At 41.2% G+C, this 27985-nt stretch overlaps 1 protein-coding gene across 1 annotated transcript in view; it reads right to left on the bottom strand.

The window, feature by feature from the left end:
• The window catches only part of CPT1A (carnitine palmitoyltransferase 1A), a 36827-nt gene extending 10487 nt beyond the window's left edge, over positions 1-26340 (bottom strand). The window contains exons 1-13 of the mRNA XM_074543234.1: positions 26188-26340; positions 13009-13088; positions 12709-12863; positions 11569-11708; positions 10998-11169; positions 7823-7924; positions 6979-7116; positions 6047-6124; positions 5282-5389; positions 4380-4467; positions 1860-2055; positions 1121-1309; positions 10-115 (exon numbers count right to left, since the gene is read on the bottom strand). Coding sequence (XP_074399335.1) covers positions 10-115; positions 1121-1309; positions 1860-2055; positions 4380-4467; positions 5282-5389; positions 6047-6124; positions 6979-7116; positions 7823-7924; positions 10998-11169; positions 11569-11708; positions 12709-12849 — 1458 coding nt within the window. The 5' untranslated portion in view covers positions 12850-12863; positions 13009-13088; positions 26188-26340. The remainder of the gene's footprint in view (positions 1-9; positions 116-1120; positions 1310-1859; positions 2056-4379; positions 4468-5281; positions 5390-6046; positions 6125-6978; positions 7117-7822; positions 7925-10997; positions 11170-11568; positions 11709-12708; positions 12864-13008; positions 13089-26187) is intronic.
• Between the last annotated feature and the right edge of the window lie 1645 nt (positions 26341-27985).

The raw sequence follows: 27985 nt of genomic DNA, 5'->3' as shown, positions 1-27985 counted from the left end.
AGCACCTACCTCCCACAGGTGTCCAACAATAGGAGCATCTGCCCAGGAGTGCTCTGCATTCAGACCCATTCTGCCATTTTTGAATATTATAAGAGTGAATGACTTATCAAACCACCTACAAAAGAAATCAAGATTTCTTTACGGTTTTGTACATTTCAAAAGCATTTTTGTATTGTAACCTCCTCTCTCTCTAAAATTCATATTCAAATCCATTAGAACCTATCCTTTTTAATATAAGGACATTTAAATAAATAGAAGTTTGAACCTCATGAAGTTCAACAAGGTTAACTACAGGGCCCTGCACCGGGGTCAAGACAATGCTCAGTTCAACAGACTGATGGATGAATGATTTGGCAGCTCTGCAGAGAAGGACTTGGGGATGGAAAGTCCATCATGAGCTGGCAAGGGGCACTTGGAGCCCAGAACGCCAATGCTGTCCTGGGCTGCTTAAGAAGCAGCATGGCCAGAAGGGTAAGGGAGGGCATTCTGCCTCTTTACTCCCCTCTGATGGGATCCCACCTAGAGAGCTGTGTCCAGCCCTGGGGTTCTCAGCACAAGAAGGACATAGGACTGTTAGCTGGGTCAGAGGAGAGCCATGAAAATATTCCAGCAGGAGTGCTGGAATACTTCTCCCATGAAGAAAGGGTGAGTTGGGCTTGTTGTTGAGTCTGGAAAAGGCTCTGGGAACACCTTGCAGCCCTTCAATTTATAAAGGGAGCTTATAAAAAAAGCTGAGAAAGGCTTTTTGTCATGGCTCATAGTGACAGGACACAGGGCAACAGACATAAACTGAAAGAGGGTAAATTTAGATGTGGTATAATGGAGAAATATTTTTTACAGTGGGCTGGTGAGACACTGGAACAGATTGTCCAGAGAAGCTGTGGATGCCCTGTCATTGCAAATGTTCAAGGTCAGGTTGTACTGGGCTCCGAGCAATCTGATGCAGTGAAAGTTGTCCCTTTCTGTTGCAAAGGGGGGTGGAACTAGATGAAGGTCCCTACTAACCCAAACCCTTCTGTGATTCTGTGGAATTTATCAACTTAAAAGTCATCATAAATTCATATGTATTAGAGCAAATTCTAAAAAAAGGAAGGCATTTTCCACAGCGTCAATACTGCACCTGTCATAACATTTGCCATGTATCAATGATTTTGCATATGCATCCAGTGACTTCATTGGGTCCTCCTTCCTGTACCCCTGCTCCATGTCATCCAATGTCACAAAAAATGCTGCTTTCTCAATAGCATCTAAGGACTGCTTGTTCTTTCCACGGCTAAAATAAGCCTGACGAGCCTTAGCCCATGGTACTCTGTAAAAAAAAAAATTGGTTTATAGCCAGATTATATAAAATTGTCAATGTTTGATTACTGTTAAAATCACTATGAGACATTCCTCCTACTTCTGTGGAATCTGACACAGCTACTTTCTTTGCATTTAAATTGAGAGCTGTGAAAAGCTCTGACAATACTTGTACAGTGGAATCCTAGGAACCACTTCAACTCATCATCACACACGTGCAAAACTTCATGCTCAGAAATTCAACATTTCTGCACATGCAATACCTACAGCATGGATCATCTTCACTTAAAACTAAACAAAAGGAAGTGTCTGTTATAAGGAAGATGACAACAGTAAAAATAATAATCTGCATATAGGATTGTCACTGCAAAATCTTTTTAACTCCACACAATTACAAGTGACTGAAGCAGTGTTACACATCATCAAGATACAAAATCAGTGACCAAGGTATAAACAACTGACTGCAGACTATTTTAAAATTCTAAAGCCAATATCCAATAATTATGTTATGCAATAATTTCTAAAAACTAAACTTATTTAAAAAGTAATAAGCACCATACCTATCTCCTGCAGTAAGAGCTGCAAGTTTCTCTTCACCAGGCTGAGGTTCTGAATCATCCTCAAGAATCCTCTGTATTTGCTGTTCAATTTCTCGGGGTCTCAACAGTCTGCCATCATGGTACAGCCACACTTTGAAGTAACGGCCCTTGTGGTACACAACAATGTGTTTGCTGTCTTTCACATGCTGGAGGATATCTAGAATTGCAATCACTTAGGTGAACACAAAGCTGAAGTCTCAAAACACTAATGCACTAAATCATATCAGATGCCTATTGGATGCACCACAAGTTGTTTCAGCAACCCATGGTATTTCATCACAAAAATGCCCCCATGAAACAGTCAAATACCCAGATCTGACAGTCATTTCCACATATAGCACCACCACTTCCTACACTGCAGGCCACTATCAAGCAACTAAATCTATATTCCTTTATCTGAAAAATGAGCACTAGTTGTGTAGCCTGGTGAAGAACATGCTAGATGAGTATCAGGAAAGGTATTTTTAAATGATTTGCAATTAGGTCCTAGACAATTCATGCAGAGTCTTAAGAAACTCAGAATTTATACCATCAGCTTTTGTTTACATTTGTCTTGGCAGATGCAGAGTGAATACTCCATATATGGCTAAAATGTGTAATGTTATGTGAAGCAGAAAATGAGGCCACATTTTTCCCCTCATTTTACCATCTACTTAGCCTGACTGGGATAGGCCTAAATTTAGTCATGAAGGCTTTGTATCAAACCACAGGTGAAGTTGTTCACTTCATAGCATGTTTTGTCAAAAATCATGACTATTTAACTGCTGCTCAAGTGACAATACAATGTTCATCAAGATTTTCTCACCAATTAATAGGAAAACAAGTTTTTCCCTTTTTTTTTTTTTTTCTTTAGGAACTGTAATATACATAAAGTAATTGAAATCAGGAGACAAGGAGCCAAGCTGCTCATGAGACTGTGTGAAAAATGTTTTTGGAACTCACTTAGACATATACAGAATGACACAATTGTTTTTCCTTTAGAGAAGACATATACAGAATGACACAATTGTTATTCCTTTAGAAAAACAGAAACAAAGCAAAATGGAAAAAGTGTAATAGGAAATGTGAAAAGCCCGGGAGAAAAAGACAGTAATTATTATATGGACTATAGTTTAATTTGAAAGACTTCAAACAGGAGAAACCAAGGAGAACCTCTAAGACATACAGGATGTATTTTAATCAGGTGCCAGTTAGAATGAGCCACTTCTACACTTCTGTACAAAACTCATTTTAGACTGAAAGAAAACCAATGCTAAATGCAAACTGTTTATACTTTTTATTTTATTGAGAACAGGGAAGGGGCAAGGGTTGCACTCTCAGTACTTGAGTATTGCAGTAAGCTAAATAAGAGAGTAGCTCATAGACTAAAGTTGTCCAGGAGAGATTTAAAAACCTGCTCATCTATTTAAGCTACTGGTTATGACACAGAGTAACGACACAAGGGATGTCCTTTCCTTCAGTTTGCAGATAAAGCTGTCTGATGCATAGCTTGAAAAAAAATTCCTCAACAATCTAGCAAAAGCCAGCAGCAGAACTGAGAGTAAAGTCCTTATCTGACACATGCACCTACTGCTTTATCCACTATCCAATGCTACTCCTCCCCCTTATCCAGCTTCTTACAGCAAATGTCAGTCTCCAGCAGGGAAGAGTGGGCAGATCCCTGCATCTGCCTAGAAACTCTTTGTTTTGAATTCTGTAGTTGAGTGGGAGTGACAAGTTTGAAGGCAGTTTGGAACATGAGAGTGAGTTACAGGCCTCACAGAAGGCAAAAAAACCCATCTTGTCTTCAAGTGGCAGCCCCTACGTGCATTCCCAATGGAGGTGAGTAAACAATAACTCCTGCTCATGTTTCACTGTGATGCTGCCACAATGATACAGTGTTGGGTAAACAGGTGAAATCATTTCTAAGAGGGTCTTCAGGATATGACATGATCAGAGAAGCCTAGATACAGATTAAGCTTTTGTAGAAAAACACACCAGCACAAGTCTCCACTAAAATCAACTGTGAAGCTCTCAAAGAGAAAGGAAATTAATAGTAATGTTTTCTTCCACCTGATGATTACAAATGGTAAGTTCTTCTAGATACAATCTGACACCACTTACAGTGAGAAAACTTAGGAAAAACAATAAAAGACAACAAAAAAATGCCACTTTTAATATTAAGACCTCAAAAATCATCTTGATCTTGGAAAAATAAAAGTAAAGATTATTTATAAATTCAAAAACAGGACCGACAATATTATCTTGAAGTTGGTTTTTTAATTTAAGGAGAAATACCACTAAAAGGCTTCAAAATCTCCCTAAAATGAAAGGCATCTAGGAACTCTACAGCAATCCATTACATCTTGAGTCTTGGAACACAGTATTGATCTACACTTGTGTCAGTCAGATCTTTATCTGGAAAACCATATTTTTAGTAGAAAAGACACCAAGCCCTGAATTCCATCAAGGTGCTCATTCTCCTTGGCTGGCCCTGCTTACCTGATTCCTCTCCCGGGATACGGGAAGTGTTAAACATCCTTTCCCACTGAGCTGAGCAGAGTGGAACAGTGGATCCCATCAAAAGAATCTGTGAAGCAAACATACATTAAAATGTCATTTTGCATATACAATCAGAAAATTAAAAAGTAAAGAACAAACCCCAAGATCTTGCTAAACAAAGGCTTGAGAAGAGTAATATTTATAATACATTAATGCAGTGTTGAGTTTTTCCTCCCTGTTCACGGTCTTTCCTTAAACTACATGTGGAATACTCCACAGACATTCCAGAGCCATTATTTTTCCCCTTTTACCAAAAACTCACCCCCCATGAGGGAAGACTGAAGCTAGCTAGCACCTGAAATTCTCCATGAGTGGTCTGGATGCAAAACTTAACATATGCAGCATGCATTACCCCTTAATTCATTCTTTTAAGCTATTTATGGCTGTGTAAGAACAAAAGTTCACATTTCTCAGACTTGTAGTTCCATTCAATTAATCACATCCCTTCCATGATCTTGAAAAAAACTACTTAATTGTTTCCACAGTCTTTGTTTACTACAATACACAGGCACTGGATAGTACAGAAACTCAAATGGGATTTGCCTTTTTGCTACATAGAAATTAGTGCAACACAGGATGTTACCAGCATATTAGGCTGGCCCACTCTTGGTGTCAAGTGGCCTCCAGACCTCTATCCCAACCATCCTGTATTCAATCCATGCAATTCTGTATTTTTGACAGCTGCTAGTTTCTGCCCATGTGCAATTCAAGCAATAGCCAAGATGATATGGACCACAAAAATTCATCACAATATGACATTCCTCTCCTATTCTAAAAGCTGGTCAGCTTCTCACAGATTGTGCTGGAAAAAGATCAAAAACCACTTAAACTGATATACATACTGGCTTGATTTCTTGTCTGTCCAGTTTTTTCCGATAGAGCAGGATGGCGTGGATAACATTACCAGCTCTAGCTGCCTGCAGGGTTGTGGGATATAAAGAAAGGAAGTCCTGTAAAGTAGATAAGAATCATAAGTTAAAGATTACCAGGCTACATTAAAGTAGTACTTCTCATCCACATACTTAAACATTTATTCTGGACAATGTAGAAAAAGCTTTAAAATTTATGAAGTTTACAAGTGCAGTGAGGTGATGAAACTTTTCTTCAGCAGTCACAATCTCCTTAAAACATAATTAATTGTTTAAGTAAAAAAGACAGCGCTACATAAAACTTGATCCAAGACCATCATATTACTTTTTTCCTTTTTATTTTCAATCTTTTACAATTTTACTTCCTGTATGTACATTTGCTAGCACGAGCACATGCCTCCTTCAGCTGTGTTACCCATGAAGTTTTACATGGAGCTTTTGGAAGTTACTCTTTACAGAAAGGACAAAACTGCTTAAGTCATTATTGCACAAGATTGCCAAAGTGGCAGCTGTGCTAGGGCTGCTAAGACAGGAGTTTGTGTCACACACTTCAGTATGTGACATACTTGGAGGTACCTGAAGACACTGGCTGCAGGTTATACCAGAAGAAAGAAAAACAAAGGTTACATCCTCATGGCGATAGACTTCTAAGCAGAAAGACACTATGAAGTAAGATGCCTGCCAGAAAAGTTACAGTTTCTATGCAACATAAGGTGTTTATAGGATTTATTTACCCACCATTGCAAAATAGTTGCTATTAACCATGATTGGTCCACGTCCTCTAAGGTAGACGTATTCTTCCCACCAATCACTAACCTGCAGAAGGAAGGAAAAACAAAAGCAGTAAAATCTCATCATTTTCACAGTTTAAGTCTTCTACGTTGATGGCTGCACAAGACAACATTCCATCCAGACATGGGAAGGAAACTGCTAGCACTTAAAAAGACAATAATCCCCGCCCTGCTAATTTCTATCAGATTTCAGGGAAAACAGGGAAAACAAGGATGAGAAAACTAAATCAAATTCAGCCATATCTCTCTGATAAATTTTCAAAGAAGTCATGATCTCCACATAATATTTAAATGTATCAGATCTCCTGAATGCTTTACAGCCTTTGTCAGGACAGGTTAGGCTACCTGGGTACAAGTACGTAAGACAGTATATGAAGAAGGAATTAACATTACAGTTCTCACTATGATGTTGAGGGATATTTGGTATTTTTTTTTGTAAGAAAAAAAAGATAAGATAGCTCAACAGCTCAACTGATACAGTTCTTTATTTTTATTATATATGCCTTAGCTGCTCTATACTAAAAAACTGTTCTAAATCATTCTTCTTAACTACCTGGGTAGCCAAGTCCATTATTGAGTTATCAAACTGAACGAGCAAATAAGCAAACCCCAAAAGCAATCCTAACAGCAAAATTCTCCAGAATAATAAAACAAAAAATAAGCAAGCATTTTTTAAAGTTTCATTCACCTTTGCTCACCATACTGTTTACCAAATCACACAAATTATTTACATGCAAAGTGACATGCACTTTAAAAAAATATTAAACAGTTTCAATTTCCTTCTTTTATATTTAAGAAATAATGCAGTTTAAGCCAAAAAGAGCACCAGGGAACAAATAATGGAATTTGAACAACTGAACTTCCTATTTATCTACTTACATAATTGGTGGCCCACCAGGATTTTAGCTTCAAATACCACTGAAGTCTTGGTCCCAAATTAAAAACAAAATCTTTGGCAAGACCCTCCATTCTTTTGAACTTTTCATCATCCATAAGTGGTCGAACTGACTCCAGATACTAGAACACAAGGAAAGAATCAGTGTTCCTCTTTAGTGCAGGAACTAATACACAGCTTCTCACCATTCCTACAGAAAGCACTTCAGCATTAACCAAAGATTATCCACTCTCAATCCATAAGCCTACAAGTACCATGTTTTTAAAATAAGAGTATATGTTCTTCTAAATGTCTGCTGCAGACTTCAAAAAATAAAATATTTCTTCAGACATTTGTGAGCAAAACACAAGTGGAAAAAGTAACTTTTCTAAATATTTTCCAATGCAAAGGGTAAGGCATGCTGCTTCTTCAGTAACAGACAGAGATTTTTCTTTTTCACCTCTAAAAATCAAACTCTCAGTTTCTGTGACATACTGCCATATTTACCCACTTTGCTACAAGATTTTGTGTTATGACACACACATTTAATAACATTGCACAACTGGAGAAGATACAAAAGTGTGCTTCAAATCCCCTGGAAATCACACTTTGTGGCACGGCCTTACAACAACAGGCATTATGTCATCCAGTGTGAATCACACTGGCTTCAAACTGTCACCAGTTTCACTGGTTTGTCACAGCCTTTATTTTCATTTCCATGCAGAAGTTTGAATCTCTTACATCATATTAATACCACTATGCAGTTTTTCATGAGGAATGGCAAAAACACCCCAAAAAGCATCTAGGATTCTGTGTTACTGAAGAAAATAAACTGGTGAATGAACATACCCTATTAACGGTGTCTTTAACAGCTGGAACTGGCAATCGTGGTAATGATGTCTGGAAACTGTATAACATGGGTTTACGCCCTGAGAAAAGTTTTACAAGGGTCTGAAGAAAAGCAAAAACAAAATACACACACCAAATTATTAGGTTCAACAGAAGAATAATAACAGACTAAATGTGTAATGTAACTCACCGCCATTTTCACTGGTAAATTATACTGTACTAGATTTAGGAAGCTACTCCATTTATCAGAATTTCACATGTAAAAAAAGGCCTTGACAGAAACTAACTTCCTAAAGTTTAACAACATGGCAGTGGAAGAGCAAGATAGGCATGGTCATTCCTGACTTCCCAGTTATCATCCTGTCACAGACAATATTGCTGTTTATGTAGGGCACACCTTGATCTCAATATAAATACAGTTACTTAGCACCTCTTTTCTTCATATATTCCCCTCTGGAAAGATTAAAAAACTCACTTCTACCACGTGACCTTTTACTATATTACACAGTAGATACTAGAAACATATGTAAATTGTGCTTCAAAACACAATCATTATCGAGCCTGTGACTCAGCTAAGGTTTCTAGATAACTACAGTAATCTTTAAAAATAATAATTATGCTTTTTTATATGGCTTAATATTTTCCAAAGTTACAGCTCAACATCAGTAATAGGATTGATGTTACAGGGAGTTAATTCAAGCATGAATCAATCACAGGTAGCCTACTGCATGATTTGAATATAGCAAATTGCGCAAGCGTGCCAGTGTTACACCCAGCGCTTGTGTTACCAAAAAACCCCCCAGCAATGAAACAAAAAAGCCAGAGAGAACTTAGCTTCAGATATTGCAGAATCTCCTGTGCTCCACAGGAGAGTGAAAACTACTTTTCAGTTGCAGCACACACTAAGCCAAAATTCTAGGCCATGCAACTTCTTGGCTACTCATGGAAGGATTTTGACACTGCCACCCTATGTCAGTATGAAAGTCAAGTGGAGTGACTGGATTTTCCAACAACCCAGTGGAACTTTTACTGTCAAAGTGTAATCTTGGTCCAACACACAGGATAATATATATAAGCCAACAGACAAGATAGAATAAAACAAAGGGTGCCATTTCACTACTCAATTTTGAAAATGTCTCCTAAAAAAACTGTTGCAATGTGGAACTTTTCCTCCCTCTCAGCTTCCTGGGTCAGCACAGCTAGAGGAGATAGCTTTAGGCAGCACAAAACACCTAACAATTGTAGAGTACTACCAGCCACAAAGACCTCCCTGCAAATGGATCTGTATCACAGCCATCAGACGTACATGGGATGCACCACAGTGGGTTGCCAATGAAATCCAGTTGTGCTTCAGGACAAGATAATTTTGGAAACAGGCGGGAAAGAGAAAGCTCAGCCTTTCATCTGGAAATCTAATTTCATACTTGCAGACAATTTTATTCCAAAACTCTTAAGCCAGAAAAGGCTAAAATTATTTTAAGAGAGCACCTGCACAACTGACAAAAACCAGCAAACACATTTCACAGTACTTATCTCTAAAGAAAACTTGTAATAGAGAAATTATAATAGCTTGAGACCAATAAAGTGCTCTGACAGACACACACATTTCATTACATCACTGACTTCATATGCAGACACAGCAAACAATGTCACTCTAACATATGTTGCATCTCTTCACATACAATTATCACTTTTTTAACTTATTTTTTAAAATGGCAACTAATATTTGGATTTTCCTCTAAGACTGATACAGGAAATTTGATTTTACAAGGTGAAATACGCTGATTAAAAGTGCCACCAGACTTCCAACCAGTCTGAAAAATCACTTTGTACTGTGACTGAAATTAGAGTTCAGGTTTTTGATCTGCATGATCATTTGAAGAGAAAACAGTTTTGTAAAAATCTAGAAAGTTAGGATAGTTGGGGCTGTTTCACTAGTTTTGCTGGGTCTAGTTAAATAGCCTTTTAGAGTAGGTATAGATGAGACACTGTTGGGCATACATCTTCAGTGTACTTTTAAACACATACAAAACACAATAAAATACATATGCAACATATATGGTGGACAAAAATTGATAAATACAATATGCACCAAAGCATGGTAAGTAGCATTACAGTCCATACTGTTTTAAGGTTGATAAGGCAATATTAAGAGCTTTGAAGAATCCATCTGGTAGGACATGCTGAAAACCAAGGCAGCTACAGCTCCAAGCAATTGACAGAAAGCCTTACCATTGAGAGCCTCTGGACTGTACCAATTTGGGTCATGAGGCTGCTACTGCTTCCAGGAGAAACCATCAATTAGAAATTTCACTTGTACCAGACAAACATTAAACTTTATTTTCGTGTACACCATTCTGGATACCTATCCTTGAATAGCTCCCATAGTAAATAATGAGCTGTGCTTAGTTTAACACACACATGTTAATTCTTGAGGCTGCAGAGACTAATTTTATTGCAGAGATTATTTTATTACAGTACAGAAACTGAGCTATTCCTACCACAGTACAGGGAAAAGTGAGATGGAAGAACTGAGTCCAAGCAGCAAAACCTCACTTCATCTCTTGCAGCAATGACATCTAAGTTTCCTCACTTTATACCTATCATATCCTTTAAGAATCCTTTTCCAAAGCACCACAAGAATCAATCCACAGGGGACATACCACTCTCACCTTATCTTTATCTGAAAACTGCATAACACGCTACCTACACCTTATGCTTCTTCCCCAACTCCTTTTGGAGACATGCCAATGAATCAGTTGAGAGGACACTCAGCAATATTTTCTTCAAGCAGAAGAATAATTTTATAATGGATGACTAGAAATCCTAACATTACAACAAAGAATTAGGGGAGCCCTTTTTGTGAGGACAAGATTCTTTGGTGCTGTAGCCAAAGATCTTTAACTGCACTTGCACATAGAGAAAAAGCAGATATTGAGTCACACAGGCCCAAGGCATTGGACAACTTAGAAGTTACTCTTGAAGTGTTCACTCTTCCTTCTAAAAGGCCACGATGAAGAGTTTCATTACAGCATTAGAAGGGTAACTGCCTAACAGCCTCCTGTCCTATGACTCAAAAAACACAAGAAAGAAATAAAACTACAAAATTTTCCCTTGAGGCTTTGAATACTGATCAGTTAGAAGTTAAGATGAAATGAAACCAACATATCCTTACCATCCAAAACTTGGTGCCAGCACTAAGCTTGCCATGCTCAGAGAACATCCAGCCATGGTAGGAGAGCAGCATTTTCAGGGAGTAGCGCATTGTGACAATAAGGGCAACCCAAAGCCCTGTGCCAAAAAGTACTCCACTCACAATGTTCTGTGTTTGGTTTGACATATAGCCACTATTTAAAACAAAAGCCAGCACATGCCAGTTAGTGTCCATTTAAGTTCCAAAGAGAAGATGGTATTGCTAACATAAGTCTAATAGTAGTACAGACAGGCCTGACACAAGCTTTATGCCTGCTTATCCTGCTTTCATAAATTCCTTTCCAAAGACCTTTTCAGGCAGCAACATCAAAGGCCACAAAAGTTCCCAAATGTGCCTCCCAAATACCCAGAACTATGCAGCTATACTGGTACAACCTCCCCATTTCATATCCTCATACATCTGCTTATTTGGCTTAAGGTGTCACAAATGTACTGCTCCAAAACTGATACATTTTAACAGGAATAGCTTTAAGAGCAGCTGCAAATAAAACTGATTCCCCTTCAGAGAAACATTAACATTTTACTCTACTTACGTTGTATCAAGTGTTCTGTTGATCTTGGCTATTATCCCTAAGGAAGGATCAATTTTAGCATACATGGTTGACATCACACCCACAACTACAATAAGCCAGCTAGATGGGCTAGCAGGGTAAACACCGGTGATAATTCCGTTCTGGAAAGAAAAGCCTTCACATAATTTTTTCATACCAAAGTGACTGACTTCATATTACCATGGAAAGAAACAAAAATCAACACATTTAAGTCATTTAGTTATAAACAAGTAGTTAAGATTATCCAACATTTTCTTACATGAGATTATCTCAGCAGCAGGGAATGGATTTACTTAAATTTGAAATTTTAACAATGATATCAACAATAAAAGGAACTTTTACATTCTCTTGCAGATACCACTGATCCTGCTGCAAGTCTTACTAAAAATAGTGAAACTAACTAACAACTCTAAAACAGATGACACTTCAATAATTTCAGCTTACACTGAGTTAGACCCTTCTACATGAATACATGGCAAAAATATCCTACTGAACAAGAATTAACAAAGTTAATTCTGAGAACCAGAATTAACTTTTTAAATGTAATTTAAACAGTTCTTCTCATGGCTTTACAAGAAAATTTTAATAAGATTTCTGTTAATATGTTCATGTTTTTGAAAGAGATGTTGAAGATAACCTGTAGTTTATGTAGATTGCTACTAATGAAACAGATATTTACAATTACAATCCCATGAACAAAACAATCTTTATCAAATACCTCAACAGAAACAATACTACTTAGCCATAATAAAGAGCGTACCTTGTACCTCTATGACATATGACATTAAAGATCACAACTAGTAAAACTTTGGACTTCTGCTAAAAGATTACATTATCATGTAGTGCAGGAAGAGAATGAAGTCAGTTAATTTCTACATCTGCTTCATCTTGCTTCCACAGAATAAATAAAAAATATGTACCCTTTCAGTCTTTACAGTACCATGCTGCGGCAACTTCCTCAGCACCTCTTGTCTTAAATAAAACCCCCTAAGTCTTTCACAATGAGGAACCTTATCTACCATAAAGGGAAAAAAAAAATCAGTTTTCCACCAAAAAACTTCAATAAATTCATAAAAAATTAAATAACCCAGAAGTTTGGTGGACTGGACTAGTTTAGCATACCTTGAATCTGATGAACTTCTTCTTCCATGAATAGACACCAGACAGGTAAATCTGTTTGAGTGCCTCATGGCTCATACGCAGGTCAATCCCATCTGGAGTTACTGTAAACTGAAAAGCTACTGCCTGATGAGCTTCCGCCATTTTCAGAGAGAGATCTGTCAAAAAACAAAGTTTAGAAAGAGCATTTCCCTCTTGTTCAGAGGAACTAGGACCTAGTCTATCTCTAGCAAGATATGGCAAATCTTGGCCATGATTTTGGCAAAGATTTTCAAGTATGAAAAATTTATATATACTACTTGCCTTTTCCTTACAGGCTCTGCTTGTACTTCAGTCTGAGTGTCCTGAAGGTAAATTTAAGGCACCTCTTTTAACCAAAACAGCTGCAAATGGAAACAAAACATGTGTGTAACTCAGGCATTTTGATTTTGCATCACAACAGCTGTGTATCACCTATACATGCAATACAAAAAAACATCAGAGTGGAACAGAAAGTGAAAGCCAAAACATTTAGAAAAAGCATATCACAGGTACAGAGTATCTTACATTTCAAAGAATATTCAGAAAATGTTTTATTTGAAACACAAGGTATCTAAAGTTTTCACCTCAGCTAGAAAAAGAAAGCTGCTTCTGGCCATATCTTCTCCCAAAATCTTTTTCATACCCTAATTTCAAGATGATTACTCAAAGCAATAAGAGACTATAGTCCCTGTGGCTCTGTGCTGTGATTGGCAAATAACTACAAAAAACATACCTATGCAGAGTTGAGGAAACCAAATCACAATTGTCAGAACAATTACCTCCCCAAAGAAATCTGAAACTATGATGAAATTTCATGGAATTGCAGCTCAGCTTAACTGCCCAAACAAATTCCAACAACCACGCCAATATAGACAGAAGACAATTATACTGAGCAGCCACAAAAGGCTCAAACCAAAACCGCTGGAAGTTAAAACAGAAATGCAAACCCAGTGTAGCCCAAGAATCCCACCATGTGCCTGAGAGTGTTCTGCAAACACTTGAATTCTGTCAGGTCTGGGGCTGCAACCACTTCCTTTGGGATCCTCTTCCAGTGCTCAACCACCCTCTGGGTGAAAAACCTTTTCCAAATATCTAACCTATACTTCCTCAAGAGAGCTCCAGGCCATTCCCTCAGGTTCTGTCACTGGTTGGTCCCCAGAGAGAAGAGACCTGTACCTGCCTCTCCTCTTTCCCTCACAAGGAACTGGTAACTGCAATGAGGATGTCCCTCAGTCCCCTCTTCTCCAGGCTCAGCAGAGCAGGTGATCTCATCTGCTCCTTGTACCCTCTCTTCTCTCTAGACCCTTCACCATCCTCACAGCTCTCCTCTGGACTCTTTCTAAGAGCTTTATATATGTTATCACATTGTGGCACCCAAAACTGCCCCCAGCACTGGAGGTGAGGCTGCCCCAGTGCAGAGCAGGACAATCCCCTCCCTTTTCTGGCTGGTGATGCTGTCCCTGATGCCCCCAGGACAGGGTTGGCCCTCCTGGCTGCCAGGGCCTTGCTGACTCAGACCCAGCTTCCCATAAACAGGACCCCAGGGCCCTTTCCATGGCACTGCTCTGCAGCCTCTCATTTCCTATCTAGGCACACAACCAGGGCTGCCCCAACACAAATGCAGAATCTGGCACTTGTCCTTGTTAAACTTGTGAGTAATTCCATAGATTTTCTTAGTTCCTGTAACTAGCATTTATACGTAAACACCCTGGAAGTTACTCCTACTAATTATTGATTCAGACAAATGTTTTTTTGAGCGCTTACAATTAGAAAGTAGATTTTTGGAGACAGACTATGTATAACATTGAAGTGGTCAGAACTATGTATTCCTGAGGAGACCATCATGCTTCCAAAGTCAGTCTCTTGTTCAACTTAATTTATTAGCTTACCAAAATTTTGATGCATAGCCCCAAAAACCAATATCCTTCTAGAAGTATGACTAAATAGTAGTGGAATTTATTGCCCTACCTGTAGGTCAGGATTCAAGGGCAAGTTTTAGATTGAGATTAGTACAAAACACATTATCAATACTAAGTGTTTTAAGGTTGCATTGGCATTTCTATGTAAGCAAAATCAAAGAAAGTACAACTACTTCACCCTTTTTAAATCCTAAAAGCTAGAATTCACATTTTGTTTGCCAACCTAAAGCTAGTAATTAAATTCTGGAGACTCTCATGAGTGTTGAACAGCATGTGAGGACTAACCAGTGCAATTTAAATGGGCACTTCAAAAGTAGTTCATTATGACCAGAGTGCTGCTCCTCTAGTCTGTTAATATTCTACTTAACCAAAGTCACCTGAAACACAAAGAACGGGTGCCAATGTGTATGAGCAGAAAACCAGGCACTTGGAATGCAGCAATAACAGTAGGCTTAGGAAAAAATACACAATATAGAAAGAGAAGGAATACTCGGCAGAGACGAATGAGGTAAGTGCTGATGCACATAATCTGTTAAGTTGCTGACCAACAGGCATGGATTCTTTGCAATAATTAATGTGTCTGTTCCTGGACCAGCCTACAGTGATCCACCCCTGCAATACAGCTACTGCTACAGTGCCTAATGGAAATCCACAGATCTCACAAATCCATCAGCCACTGCTCAGGTTTTAGAAGCTGGGCGAATCAAGGCACCTAAGGCTCACAGTATCCTAGAGATAGCATTCAACTGATTTATGTGTGTGTAGTGTCCGATTAGAATAACAAAGAAGAACAAATTAGAAGAACACAAAGTTCTTTGAACACCAGTCTCAAAAGCTTTAACACAAGCCCTGTGTGCCCGAGTAACAACTGCAATTTGTTGTACTTAATGACTCTGTCACTAACAACTACTTATATGGGCTCTGCTGCAGGCAAGTATGAGGAAGTCAGTCAGCTGTCCATTCATTCATTTAAATTGGTCATTACCAGCTGACAAGACAGCAATAAAGCAGGGAGAGGCAGCAGTAATACAGGGTATAACCTGAATTCAACAGGGTTTGCAAAAGCTTTCAAAGTCAAGAATATCTCATATGTTTAGTGGCACTATTAAGAGCGGGATGATAAAACCCCAACAAACACATACAAAGAACTCAACCGTTTTTGCATACAGGGAATCAGGCACCTGGACTTGTCTCAAGAAGGGCCAACGTGTTCTGCTCAGTTCACTCACAGAATTTTGTATTTTGGAATGCCAGTGTCTTAAGTACAAGATCAGCTAGTTTCCCTTACCCTTCAACTCCACTATGACTTCTCAGCCTAGAAATTTTTAATTAACCTCCTCTTTGTTTCTGAATGGAAAGAATTTCAGGAACCCCTTCGTTTTCAAGCACATGCTCTTTTTACTGCCCAAGGCAGAAAAAGCTTCTAAATAGCGTCAAGCATTAACAGCCAACCTGACATTTTAATGAATTAAAATTTAACATTCTCATAAAAATAAATAAGCTTAATTAAGAAAAATATTCCTTATTCCAAAATGAAAAAAAAATTAATCCGCCAAGAATTAATTCTGAATAAAGTAAACGAGGCCTGAAAACAAATACAATCCAGTTCTAGAACGGTACTGCTTGACGTTAAGATGTGAAACAACAAAGCAGCTTGTTCCTTTTCATATTCCTTTCGTTTCCTGTAAAAACCATAAGCCTTTAACACTGCCCTGAATTACGATGGCGGAACACCAAAGGCTTCCCGGAGCCGCCGCTCGGAGCCCTTGTTTTGCTCCTTGCCGGCCGGCTTAACGCCGAGCCGGAGCGCTTCCCTCGGCATTCCTGCGGAGCCACGTGCTCCGCGAACTGGGGGAAAGGGCACGGGCGGAGCCTCGGCCTTTTCAACTCGGCTCCCGGGCAGCGCCCACAGCCACCCTCGCACCGCCGGCCCTGACTGCGGGCACCCGGCTCTGCAGCCATGTCTGCGCAGCACACGCTAATTCACCTCCCGAGAGCCATAAACTACAGCTCCTGACTTTCCTAGCAGCTCGGCAAAGTCTTACTCAAAGAGGGGGAAAAAAACCCTCAGCACAATAATTTCTACAACTCATCTGAAAGGGCTATTTTCATTCCTTTCAGTGTTCTCTTACAATATTAATGTACCTTAAAAAATCACACACTTGCCCCTTAACATTTGGTTTATTGATTCTTTGCGAGTTTTTTTCTTTTATTTAAAGAAGAAAGCTGCCTGTTCCCTTCTCTTATCTGGTTTCATTTAAATTCAAACATGCTGTAACAGTTGCAGATGTTTCTCCTCTTCCTTTTTCATACCTCAGCTTGAGCCAAACTAAACTAAGCACAATTTTTTCCTCATTGTTATAAACAAGAACTGCTAGGCTGGATGTCGCTTTTAAGTCAAGAAAACACATTACACACTAGAAAGCTTGTGTGCTGATGGTCTGCAAAACTATGCTGCTACATCTACTAAGCAAAAAGCATCCTCTCACTGTTATTTTTGCAGTTTCAGGACATTTACTCCATAAAGACTGAGGTTTAACTCACAAACCTTATGACTTCAGGATGCAGACACTGAACAGTCAGTGTTGGGACTCATATGTTCCTACAACCACTGAAGGAGGTAAGGGCTTCAGCCCTGGAAAATCTGAGGCTAAGAAAGGTCCTACATGCAGGATGCTTCCATTTAAATCAGGCATGCAAGAAGTTACCAGTTGTTGGCAATGTCTCTCTGAAGCACAGTGAAAGAACTGCCATAGTCATTTAAAAATAGCCGCAAGCCATGATACAAAAGCTAATTGCATTACAGCACAAAACAAGGAATTAATTCTTGAAGCAGTTACTCCTGGAAATGCTACTGAGCATGAATCTTTTTTATCTTTCTGTGGATTTCGTACACTTTACATGGATAAAGTGATAGTGCTAAGAAAAAGAAAGTCACACCTATACCTCACAACAAATGCAAATCCTAGGCTTTAAGAGGACGTCACTTGTTTCCTATACATTGCTTGGCTCATGCAATTCACTTTTCCCCTATTTCCTCTTCCTCTTGAATAGAAAATCCCCTGTCCTTTCTCCTTGTCAGGATTCTAAACATCTAACAAAAAGACACATATTACTTAAACACAGTTTTCACATCAATACTCCTTTTCCTGCAAAGGAAATTAACAAATGCAGAGGAAAACTGAAGAGGCCTCATTCACTTGATCCCAAACAGCTTTGATGAAAAACTTGATTCTGTGACTCTCCCTTTCAAGAGTACATTGATAATTTAGTTTGAGTTTCTCCTCACAGGTCTCTGACACCTATTTATAGATTAGCTTTAATATGCAGGGCATATGACTGTCAGTAACCAAACCAAGCTCATAAAACAATTCTTTCCTATTATTCTACTTGGATAATCAAAAATTGACATTTTTCTACAAAAAGCAATGGCTGCTGCGTGTAGTTTCTCTGAGAACATGCCTAGGTACCACCACACGCAGGTTTGATACTGTCAGAGCTCTCAGACAGACATCCTTGGCATCCAAGGCACAAAGTGTGCATAGATGGTGGGCAGACTTGCAGGTATGATGGCAGTTCTGAAATCAGAATTACCTGTCCCATGGCATTTCTGAATTCAAAATTACCCAGAAACCCTCACAACTTCAGGCAGATACAAGGCACCACCAATCAAGCAATGAGAAGCATTTTATGGCAAAGGCTTTTGTCATAAAACAAAACCGACTCCTGCCAAGTTCCCACTAGGCAAGCTTAGAAGTAAAAAAAACCAAAAACGCAAAACAAAACAAAAAATTCAATGAACCACAACAGGAACTTGACCCTGAAGAATTCTTCAATCGTTTCTTACAATAAACTAACTTACTACAATAAGCTTGGCACTCCAGTTTCAAATAGAGGCTGGTGAGGAGAAAAGTGTGATACTAAACTATTTAAAATGACATCGTTTAAGGAAGCTTTCAAGTTAAGAAGTGGAGAAAAACATCAGATGAAAGTACATTAAACCCAATTTTAATTAGTAAACATACTTAAAACTATATTAAAATTTCTATTTAAAGCTAGACACCTTGAATGAAGAATGGTTTTGGAAAATCAAGCAAATACCCTAAAGTCTTGGTATGACCCCAAACCAGTTTATTTAAAAGAAAAGCGAGGGGGAGGGAATCTATTTCTATTAACATGCAAATCAGTAAGAGTTACTGTTTGAATGTTAAAAGCAGCCACGGAAAACTAGAAAATAATTCTGGAGCTCCCAAAAGTTCTCGTAAAAGACTTAAAGTCTGAAACCTCTTTAAATAATGAAAATATTGAAAAAATGTATCCATTTATATTTATTTTGCTGTCCATCAGATCTCCCTTCAGGAGGTGAGCTTGCTACAGCTTTTAAAAGAAAATGGAAACACGAGATTTATTTTGAATGTTTAGTGATAACATATTTTGACACTTTAGGGTAGGCCACTGAATTTTAAGAGTCTGAGGACAGACTTAATGAAATTAATGCCAGTATTTAAACCTTGAACAGCAGTGCTGTGTTTGTGCTGAGACAGTGACCAAGTATTTCCTCTCAGTTGTGTAAGCCATTACTATGGAAATTTGCATTTTCTATCTCCCAGAAAGCCAAAACTATGAATGTAGTTTGTTTTTCACAGATCAGTAAAGAACTTTGTATGCTCAAATCTGTTGATTTCATACCAGGCATTAAATCAAAAGAAAGAGAACTCCAAACACTGAGATGTTTATCCAGTCTCCTCATGCATTATTACTTGGATTTCACTTGGATTTCTGTTATTGATGGTCCTGTCAGTCCAAGCCTTCAGTACCACCTACACAAAGTATTCAGACGAAACTATGGCAGCTGACTTTGCCCAGACAGTGTGCTTGCAATGAAATTAAACATAGTGAAGCACAACAAAGCCAGTGCCAACATCCTCAAATAACTTCCTAGCCTGCTCCTTTATTTCCACAGTTTGCCACCTGCTACAGTTCAATTGACCCATACAGTCATCCCAGAAGTGGATGCAAAAAACCAAAACAATAAAACCAACAGAAACCCCCATCCACCAGAGGGAAAAAAACCAGCCAAAGTGAAACTGCTGATGGATTCACAAGTACAAGGAATGAAACGGGGAGCAGGGGCTGATAAATTAAAGGTTTTCACTGCCATCCAGATGGACCTTGGCAGGCTGGAGCACCAGGCAGGCTGAAACCTTGTGAAGTTCAATAAGGAGAAGTGCAAAGTCCTGCAGGTGGGGAGGGCTAGCCGCACTCACCGGAGACTGAGGCTGGAAAGCAAAGCTCAGCAAGTGGCACACGGGCAGGAAGGGGCCTGCAGAGGCTGCAGAGGACGCTGACACAACCCTGGGGCATCAGGGGCACTGCTGCCACCAGGCTGGGGGAAGTGACTCTGCCCTTCTACTCTGTGCTGGCGAGGCCCCATCTCAAAAACTCTGTGCAATTCTGGGCTCCCCAATGAGAGAAATGAAATTACTGGAGAGAGTCCAGTGAAGAGCCAGTAAGAAGATTAAGGGCTTGAACTATCAAGCCTGCAGAGACACTTTAAGAAATTTATTGTAGGAGTTTTCATAAGACATCTGCTGTAAAATATAAACTTATAGAGCACTAAGGCCTGAACAAGAAATCTTGTGCTTCAACTGCTTTAAATGAACAGCATACCTTGAAATTCAAATGGGTAGTAGCAGCCAAATGTTAAAAAAGAGCAAGTTTTCTGCAACTGACAAAAATATGCCAGTAGGTTGGAGGATAAAAGAAGCTGGACTTTGAAGAATGAACCCTTTAGAAAATGATTCATCTCAGTTTTTCAGCGTTACTGCAGTAACTTTGCCTTTGCTGAAAAGCACCAAAGTTTTATTATACAAGGTTTTCAAATGCATATTGGGATTTTAAACACCACTACCGTGCCCAGTGAAAGTCTGCCACTTTTAAGGCAGCAGGTAGATTTCCCGAGCTGCCTTTGAGTGCCCCATATTTTGCAGTGATATGGTGGGAAACTGTACAAGCTCCTAATAAAAAATTAGGCTTGAAATTCAATGCTACATGTATATACACCTATCTAGAGAAAACATTGACTGCTCCTACCAAATTAAAAATGACTGTATTATCAATAATAAAACAGATGTGACTTCAGTAAAGTATATGGAGGTTTTTCATGGGGTTTGCTACAAATACAATAATTTCAGGCACTGCAGTATACACTGCACAGCATCATCCAGTAACTCAAAGTCCCATCCACTCTTGGGTCAGACAGTGGTGGGGAGGCAGTCACTCACAGAAATGCCAAAATTCTGCCCTGCTGCAAGAGGATCGATAAGGTAATGCAGCTAACCAAGGAATGCCAAAAGGATGCCAAAAATGCTTTCACGTGTGTGCATGTTGATGCATAGTTGAACAAAACTAAAGCTGTAGAAAAAGCATTCAGTTTAAGAGAAATCTAAACAACCAGCAAATTTGTCTGGACCTCTATGCCTTTCAAAGGAAATTCAGATCTTGTTCTACAGAATGTTCAGTAAACAGTATAAAATCTGCAGATGAAACATTGAAAGACATGAGCAAAAAGACTGTCTGGTCTCTCATATCTGTTTATTTGATATTCTCTTAGGTAATGGCACCTTCCTGTATATCGCACTCATGCAAAAAGGTATCAAGATACCAAAGCCTCAAAAAGAGCAGTTTATTGAGTTTATACTTAGCTCATGTGACATTCCACAAGGTGCTCACTTCTGAACTTAATATAAAGATTAACCAGACACAGTTATTCACTTGAGAATGTCGATTTCTAAATTGCTTCTTTGCCTACTAACCTTCAATAATGTCTAATCATGCTTCAGTATATGGGATGACACAGATACTCGCTGCTTTCAAGTCTTACCAACAACTCAGCTATCTTACAATGACTAATCATATTGTACAAACACAGAGTCTTTAAGAGAAATATGAGGGAAGTCTGCGCAGCACAAATCATATCTGTGCAAAAATTAGCCACAAGGATTAAGTTTACTCAAGGCTTCTCAGGTGAACCTAATGACTATGGCAAACAAATAAAACAGAAACCAAAGAGTCACTCTCCTTTAAATGCTGAATTAACATAGCACTGATGAAAACAAAATTAGCCTGACAGGTGTTCTCATGACACTTAAGCTGGGACAAGTTCTCATATTTGATTGTTGCTAATCATCGGCTCCAATCCTTCCCACCCTCACCTACACCTGACAGGTGTGGTCTCTTGGAATTGCAAATGTCTTTAAGGATTTCTCACAACTAAGAGATGAACAAATGCTGTGGCTCAAGCCAAGGCAGAGAACTGAACACATGTATCTGCCCAGCTACAGCAGCACTGGCACCCACAGCAATCCTCACCCACAGGGAGGGTTTGAAATCAGAACAGCTAAGAAGGCTTCAATAACTTGTGGCCCCATAGACAGTTTATGTCCTGACCTCAGCAGTTTTCCAAGATCACCTGTGGGTGAATATATTCATTATCCTCTGCAGATATCTCTTTTGGCATCTTGTGCCAATTTTCTTATTCCCACCCTTGGTGGCAAACTGGAGCAACAGGTCTATATGGATGGAAAGAGATAATGACAATGGCCAATGAATGCAACATAAACATACTCAAAGAGCTGTCTTCCTTAAAAGCAGGCTTGAGATCTGTTTGCCACACACAAGGCTTCTATCCCAGAAGCTCACTGGCCCTGGGATCCTGAATAAGTTAGGGCACAGCATGGGGCAGACTCATTCCAATGCTCCTAGCTCCTAACAGACACTACTACAGCAATGGCCATCGCTCAGCTGCAGCTCTCAGACAGAAAGTCAAGAGAAACACTGTGAGCTTTGATTCACACACAGCTCTCAACTGCTCTGAGGGGCTGGATCAGATTGGAACCATTTCAGAAAAACTGATGCCAGTGGAGAAAATAGTCACAGACCGTGGTTCTGAAACACTATTTTCCATTACACTGAATGACACTGTTTACACTGAACACGTCCAAGATGGTGAGGAACTATGGAGAGACAGAAAGTTCATGGGCTCCCCACTCATTTCTGAGGGCTCCAGTAGTGACTGCCAGCTCCTGTGACAAGCAAGTTAATTTCAGGGGCCAGACTCCAATGTTAAACAGTATCCAGTTTAAGACATCTAACCAAGTGTTTATCTGCATGCTTTAAACTTCCATTAGACGACTGAACACAGAGGCCATCAAGATTTCTCAGAGGGCAGACTGTTTTCACCAGCACTTCAAGGAGAAAAGCCAGTTAGTAAGTCATCTTCTCACCTGGTCTGGAAACAGGCAAAGTGGAGGACATTTGCAAACAATCTGTTAATTAATTACTAGGCTAACCCTAAGGAATATTAATCCCTACAGTTTCTGGATCACATGATCTCTCTTCTCTTCCCAATAGCATGCTCCTAATGGTTTGGAACCATCTTCTGATGGCTCCAAAATGTACACTTCAACAAATAAACAAACAACCCCCCCAAAACCCCAACAAACACTAACCACCAACATTCTCCAAAATCAAACCAGAAACTTTTACAACGGTTGGATTATTTCTAGGTTTGTTTTTTCCTTATACAGGACATACTATATTGTTCCTAGGCCTCTTAGATCATTCTAGCCTCTATTGCAATACACGTTATATTATCCACATCCCAGCAAGCTACATCCTCTGACCTTCTAGAAATCTGGAATAATCTAACAGAGAAGCATACTCTGCTAAAACCCTGTGCAGTTATCATACCATGCAGAAACCTCCCCCACCTCATAAAAACTAGGCTCTAGACCTAGGCCATTTCTTTTTAACTGCTATAAAATACATACCCAGACGTTTAGAATATACAAGCTGAACCCTTTTCTCTCTCTTTGAACTTAATGAGCTTCTGTGCTCCTGCAGTAATAGAGAATTATTATCTTCCCTATGACAATAAATGTTTCTGGAGTGACAGGACTTTTACGACACATAAAAGATGTCACATTTTAGGACTTAAGAGATGCTGGGAGATGGACAACAATGTGTGGTGATGAGAAAGCAAACCAAGTTAATTTTCTCACAGTACTTCAATGACCATTTACTGAACAAGGCTGAAAGACCTCAATAAGGTCTAGCTAGCATGAGGCTCTAAGACTGAAGAACCGGTTTCAAAGATTTGCAAAAATATTTAAATTGACATTCACATTAAAGTTAACCCAGACTTGAAGAAAGTAGGTTCAGTCTTTGGATTGTGTTTTTCCAAACGTGGAGTTCATGACTACGATACAAGCATGCTGCAGAGCAAAGACAATGGGCTTAGAATGTTAAAAAAAAACAAAAGCAAAAACATACATTAAGAATACGTCGTTTAGGGGTTTTGTTGCGTGACTGGCGTTTTATTTGCGGATTTTTTTCCGGGGGTGGGGATGTTATTTGTTTGGTTTTTTAGTACACACATTTGCTCAAGTCGCCTTTCATCCCAGACTTTTGAGAGAAGACCTGGGATTCACCACCGCGCCCCCCTCGCCGCTCCCCCACACGGAGCGGGGGGCACGGGACCCCCCTTGCCGCTCCGGCTCCAGCCTCCCGCCGTGCCCACCGCTGCCCAAGGGGCACAGGACCCCCTCGCCGCTCCGGCTCCAGCCTCCGGCCGCACCCCAGCGCGGAGCTGGGGGCACGGGACCCCCTCTCTGCCCCGGCTCCCGCCGCTCCCCCACACGGAGTGGGGCCGTCCCGGGCTGCGGGCGCGCCCCCGCCCCGCCCCCGGCGCGCTCCCGGGCGCGCCCACGTGACCGCTGCCAGAAGTGGGTGAAAGGTCGCGCCGCCGCGGCCCCGCCCCGCGCGTCCCCGGCCGCTCCAGGCCTTTCCACGCGCGCCGAGAAGGCGCTGCCAGACAAAAGTTCCCAGAGAAAAGGACGGCGAGCGGCGAAAGAAGCCAAGCGCACCCCTGAGCGAACAGGGGGGGCTCAGCTCCTGCAGCAGAGCGAGTTCTAGTCCGGTTCAAGGTTATGCTTTTCTTGAACAAGGAATAGTGATTTCCTCCTCTAAAATCAGGGCTGAAACACCCCGAAATTTTAAAAAGCACTCAGGTCAACTTAACTTTCAAACTAAGTCACGGCTGTGACAGAGCCCTATACCTGTGTAACCATGAGAAGTTACATTTCCTGCGCTAACGAAGATCCACACAACACCAGGTGTGCTATTGTAAACTGGCAGTCATTAGTTTATATCGATATGCTTACAGGAGGAAAAGAACCTGCTAGTTACCACGGATGCCCACAACACTTGTTTTATACAGCATCCGGTGCTGATGGTCAGAAAAAGCATAAAGGAGTTAGCAGATCTGGAAACTAAACACGTCAGACAGTCGGGAAAACATAACGACAGAAGAACGCAGGAATCAGATCTCCATTTTCAGTGCTACTCCCCTACACACACGCGAAAAGGAAATGAGCAGTTTTCTGTACTGTAATTTCCTTTAGACTGCAGATTGTCCTCTAAGTGCTGACAAACTGCCAGGTTGAGAGGAAGAATGAGACGTTTGTCCTGGTCCTGCTTTGCTCTTTTCTCTTTCCAAAAAAGGTTCTTCCTGTTACAGTTTCATCAACACTAGTACACATCTATTATAACTGGATCGCAGCCCAAGTAATACTTTAAGTTCAATTTTCTATTTTAGACCAGAGAACACCGAGCAAAGACCAAAGCTGTGGGAATATGAAGCGAGAAAATGTGATGCTGCGAGAATCTTGCTCTACCTTTTTATAAGAGGTCTAATTAGCATTCTCATGCAGTAAACCTGTCACGCCTTGAACAAGATACTACACTTCCTGTGTTTGTAGTTCCAGCAGTTTGTAGTGACTGCGGTTTTTATAGGTTTTACAGGCTGGAATCACACGGGCGTATAGACTAGTCTCTCTCTCTCTCATAGACACACACAATAAATTCATTTCCGCACTGGAAAACCCACCACCAATGCCACGCCGCATGGACACTTCCACAGACGTGGAACTCATTCCGGCTACGAGTCAGACCCACGAAGCTGCGGGTCACCCGTGTCACCTTTGTTTCGGCGGCAGCACAGATTCAGCGAGTCTCCCGGTGTACCTGTGTCACACCGCTCCCTGCCCCCATGCCCGCCCCTATCTGCAGCACCGAGGCACGATCCCTCACACCGGGGCAAGCCGCGAGCACCGTGCCAAGGACACCGCGCCTTCCCAGGACTCTCCGGCGCCCGCCAGCACCGCGCCCACCACCCTTCCCTGCGTTCCCACCCTTTTCTCCAGCAAGGACGAGCCCCGCTGAGGAAGCAGCACCCGGCGCACTCGCACATGCACCACGGAACTTCGTGCTCGACCTAATGGAAACAATAATTAGGCTAAAACCGGACCAGGCGAGCTCGTCCGCCTGTGCCCGATGCTGCCCTTCCTCAGCCCCGAGGAAGGCGGACGGCGGCGCGCCGCGGGAGCGTCCCGGCTGCAGGGGGAGGGGAGCGGCAGCCCGCGGTGAATCAGACGGGCACGGCGGGCACACGGCCCCCGGAGCTGGGCTCCGCGCCGCTCACCTGCAGAGACCGGCGGCGACGGGCGGCGAGCGGGCCGAGTGCCGCGGCGGCCGCTCGTGAGGGAAGCAGCGGTGGGACGGCGGCCGCTCCCCTGCACGCCCCGCGGAGGCGGAGCACAGAGGGCGGGGAGCTGCTGGGGGAGGGATGGGGTGGCCTGCGCTGGGCTGAGCGGGGATGCAGGAAGGCAGAGCCGCGGGGAAGCGTGGCCGTGGGGGCGGCGGTCCTGGGGTTGCGACAGGAACCGGGAAACTCGGTCCTTGTGGCCTCATAAGCGTCCGCGGGAAAGAAGCTTCGGGGATGCGAGGAGGGAATCAGGGGCCATGAACGAGGCGGGGAGAAACATGCTCCTTGGGGGAGGATTGCGAGAGGGGCACCTGTTTGGTGGTGAAGGGATTGCCAAGGAAAGTTGAGATTTCGAGCCCCCCAGCACCTCTGTGAGCCCAAGGCGATGGCTTTCCTGGGCTCTGGCAAGAGTGGGGGCAGATCTTAGAGCAAGGGCAGATGGGGGTGTGAAAGAGCTTCCAAGGGAAGGCGCAGGACAGCGCCAGCTCTCTCTCCTGGTTCCTTTTGCTCGGGAGCCCTGGCTGGGGTGTTCTTTCATTCGAGTTTTCTCGTTGGAGCCTGGATTCTGACTGGCGCAAGGCATTGGGTGAGCGATATCCTCACAAGGACACCCTGGCGCAAGGGCAGAGCCCCAGTGAGCGTCAGCAAGAGCTTCCAGCCCTGGCCCCTTCTGTGTGGGAGCCCCAGCACGGAGCCAAGATAGACCCCCATGGGGAGGACCAGCCAGCCCACTCTGCTCCAGCAAATAGTGGGATTTGAGGGAAATAAGTACACTCAATACATCTCAGTAAAAGTGACTACATTCTTTTAAAAATGCAAATTCATGAATGTTATTAAAATGTAAAGGTACCGGTCTCAGGGCAGAATGGCAGTCAGTTTGAAAATGACTAGTTTTTGAATTTGTAATGAACTTGATGCTTTCAAGAGTTTAGATAGCAGATGCTTTGTTTGATTTTAGCATGATAACAGCTGGAATACTGCTCTGTCCCAAAAGGAGGTCATGGCCTGTTTGACCACAGTTCTGTCAGTATGGAGTCTCTCCTTCGAACTCCTAAGAGCTGGGATTCCTACATTTATCACATGTGGGCAAGCCCACCCAGCCATGCAATCCTTCCTGCTGCAATTTCCAGGACGTGTGGCTCAAAGCTTACAAATACACAAATGGGACCAAATCCAGAAGCATAGACATTACAGACTAAATCTTTCCCTTACACTAAAGGGATGCTGCTGATCATACAGCATCAACAAAAAGAAACCCCCAGTTCTGGTCAGAATTTTCCCTTCTAGTATTGTATGCCTAATGATGTAATTTTAAGGTGTTATTTTTTCAGAAGGAAACATAAAGCCTAGGAAAAAAAGCAAGGTGAGGAGAAGAAAAAGCAGAGGCATTTAGGTCTATTAATATCAGCAGGGGGAGAAAGAAAACAATAGAATAAATCATTAGCTACACCCATCAACAGCACTCATATCTACATATGTCTGGCTAGGATAGGAATAGTGGATAGTAATGTAAGGTTGACAGTTACAAGAAGGTAACTGGGTGGGAAGAATCATGTGTGTTTTTCATTAGGCACAAAGGCAACCAAAAATACCATGTTAGGCATTTATTTATTTACTGTATCTTGCAGGTGCCTTTTACTATCAAGATATTTGTATTTAAAAAAAAGAATAAAAAATAACAAATCTTTTTCATTCTACCAGTACCTGTATACATATCTTAGTCTCCAGTCCTTGT

Source organism: Zonotrichia albicollis, chromosome 6 (assembly GCF_047830755.1).
Source record: "Zonotrichia albicollis isolate bZonAlb1 chromosome 6, bZonAlb1.hap1, whole genome shotgun sequence".
In the NCBI taxonomy this organism is placed as follows: Eukaryota; Metazoa; Chordata; class Aves; order Passeriformes; family Passerellidae; genus Zonotrichia; species Zonotrichia albicollis.
This window is presented reverse-complemented; position numbering and strand designations above follow the sequence as displayed.